The sequence below is a fragment of the Sander vitreus genome, chromosome 8, assembly GCF_031162955.1.
Source record: "Sander vitreus isolate 19-12246 chromosome 8, sanVit1, whole genome shotgun sequence".
Taxonomy (NCBI): Eukaryota; Metazoa; Chordata; class Actinopteri; order Perciformes; family Percidae; genus Sander; species Sander vitreus.
Genome location: NC_135862.1, coordinates 1275895 through 1277863, shown reverse-complemented (window position 1 = coordinate 1277863; position 1969 = coordinate 1275895). Strand labels below are relative to the sequence as shown.

Genomic DNA, 1969 nt, shown 5'->3' with positions numbered 1-1969 from the left:
CTGGAGACCGTGACAGCTGTATGTAGCCTGGGCCACACTGGAGACCGTGACAGCCGTATGTAGCCTGGGCCACACTGGAGACCGTGACAGCTGTATGTAGCCTGGGCCACACTGGAGACCGTGACAGCTGTATGTAGCCTGGGCCACACTGGAGACCGTGACAGCCGTATGTAGCCTGGGCCACACTGGAGACCGTGACAGCTGTATGTAGCCTGGGCCACACTGGAGACCGTGACAGCCGTATGTAGCCTGGGCCACACTGGAGACCGTGACAGCCGTATGTAGCCTGGGCCACACTGGAGACCGTGACAGCTAGAGAAATGACTACAGTACAGGAGTTAGTTGCACTGTATTTTAATCTAGGTTTTCATTATAAGGACATTGTTGCTTTGCTTGCAAGTCGTCACACTCTCACACACACACACACACACACACACACACACACAGAGACAAAAACACACACAGAGACAAAAACACACACACACACACAGAAACACACACACACACACACTCATCACATGACCTCTTATCTCAACAACAATACGTCCTGGGTTTAGAGTTTCTCAACCAGCTTCTGGAACAAAGACACCAGTCTCTGTCTGCTCTCCCGCTGGTCTGGATCCAGATCTGCCGCCATCAGGTTCTGGTAGAACCGGGTGTGTAGCACGACTTCCTTCTCCGTCGCCATGTCTGCCTGCTGTCCGTCCACCGCGGCCACGGCCCAGTCCCTCTCTCTCCTCCACAGCGCTCTCTCTCTCTCTAAATCCTCCCGGTCTCTGTCCAGAAACGCCCGGTCTCTGTCCAGAAACGCCCGGTCTCTGTCCAGAAACGCCCGGTCTCTCTCTATGAGCGTCCTGTCTCTCTCTATGAGCGTCCTGTCTCGCTCTATGAGCGTCCTGTCTCTCTCCAGAGTGGCCGTGTCTCTGTTCAGCAGCTCTCTGTCTCTCTCCAGAGCGATCAGCTCTCTCTCGAACTCGGCCTGCTCTCTCTCCAGAGCCCGCCACTCTCCCTGCAGCTCCGCCCGCTTCCCGTCCAACTCACGGGCAGCAGCGGCGTGCGTGGAGGAGGAAGGCGTCTTGATGGCGGTGCAGCTGGGCAGTAAGGTGGCGTACAGTAACCCGGGCTGGCTTGTGTTTACCAAGGGGTGACTCTCCATCACGGTCGGCTGACACTAGGGGTGTAAAAGATATTGATTGTTTGAACAACGATCCAATATTTGCAGATATCTTAAAGTCTGTCACAGCCTGCGATTGATATGAGACAATAATAAAGCCAACTTAAAGGTGCACTATGAGCTCCTGCATGGTTTCAGCGTGATTTTATTTTTGTCTCAAATGGTAGTTGTCTCTCCTTGATCTGCTAGCTGCCTGGTCCCTGAACACACCGTGAAAAAGCCCGGTCTTAGGAGACAACACGGGTCAGAAACCTCAGACACTAGAGGCACAGGATAGGCACCAAAATACAACACACCACTCCAGCCAATCACTGACAAGATGGTTGGGGGAAACGATGCCCAACCCGTTATATCGATCCAAATAGATCACACGTGTTGAACTGTCCTTGCAGATTTTGATCCTGCCCGCATATCAATTTAGGTTCACGATATATTTTGGCCCGTCTGGTTGGGCGCCAAACCCAAAAGACGGGAAAGCGTTTCCCACCTGCAACGACACGAGACGTGAGAGTTTGCTTCTCAAAGACTTGGAACAAGTTGTTGTGAGTCGGCTGTGTGGTAGCCTACTTTACAAATGTAATCACTATGTATTGTTTTCCTTGATTTGCTAAATTCTGGGACAGCTAGGGAGCATTTCAGGGTTATATGTCAACAAAACTATATGCGAGTATGCCATAGGACGTACTGGACTCCTCAGAAGAGACTTTTTATTTTTTCAAATACGCTTTCAGTGCAAAATACGCGGGGCTTGCATGATGTCATAATCCCCGCATTTTGGTTGCTAAAAGTCCCAAA

The 1969-nt window shown here is 51.4% G+C and overlaps 1 protein-coding gene across 1 annotated transcript in view; it reads right to left on the bottom strand.

Moving 5' to 3' along the window:
* Positions 1 to 338: 338 nt before the first annotated feature.
* The window catches only part of LOC144521739 (uncharacterized), a 6793-nt gene continuing 5162 nt past the window's right edge, over positions 339 to 1969 (bottom strand). Inside the window, exon 5 of the mRNA XM_078256319.1 lies at positions 339 to 1171. Coding sequence (XP_078112445.1) covers positions 554 to 1171 — 618 coding nt within the window. The 3' untranslated portion in view covers positions 339 to 553. The remainder of the gene's footprint in view (positions 1172 to 1969) is intronic.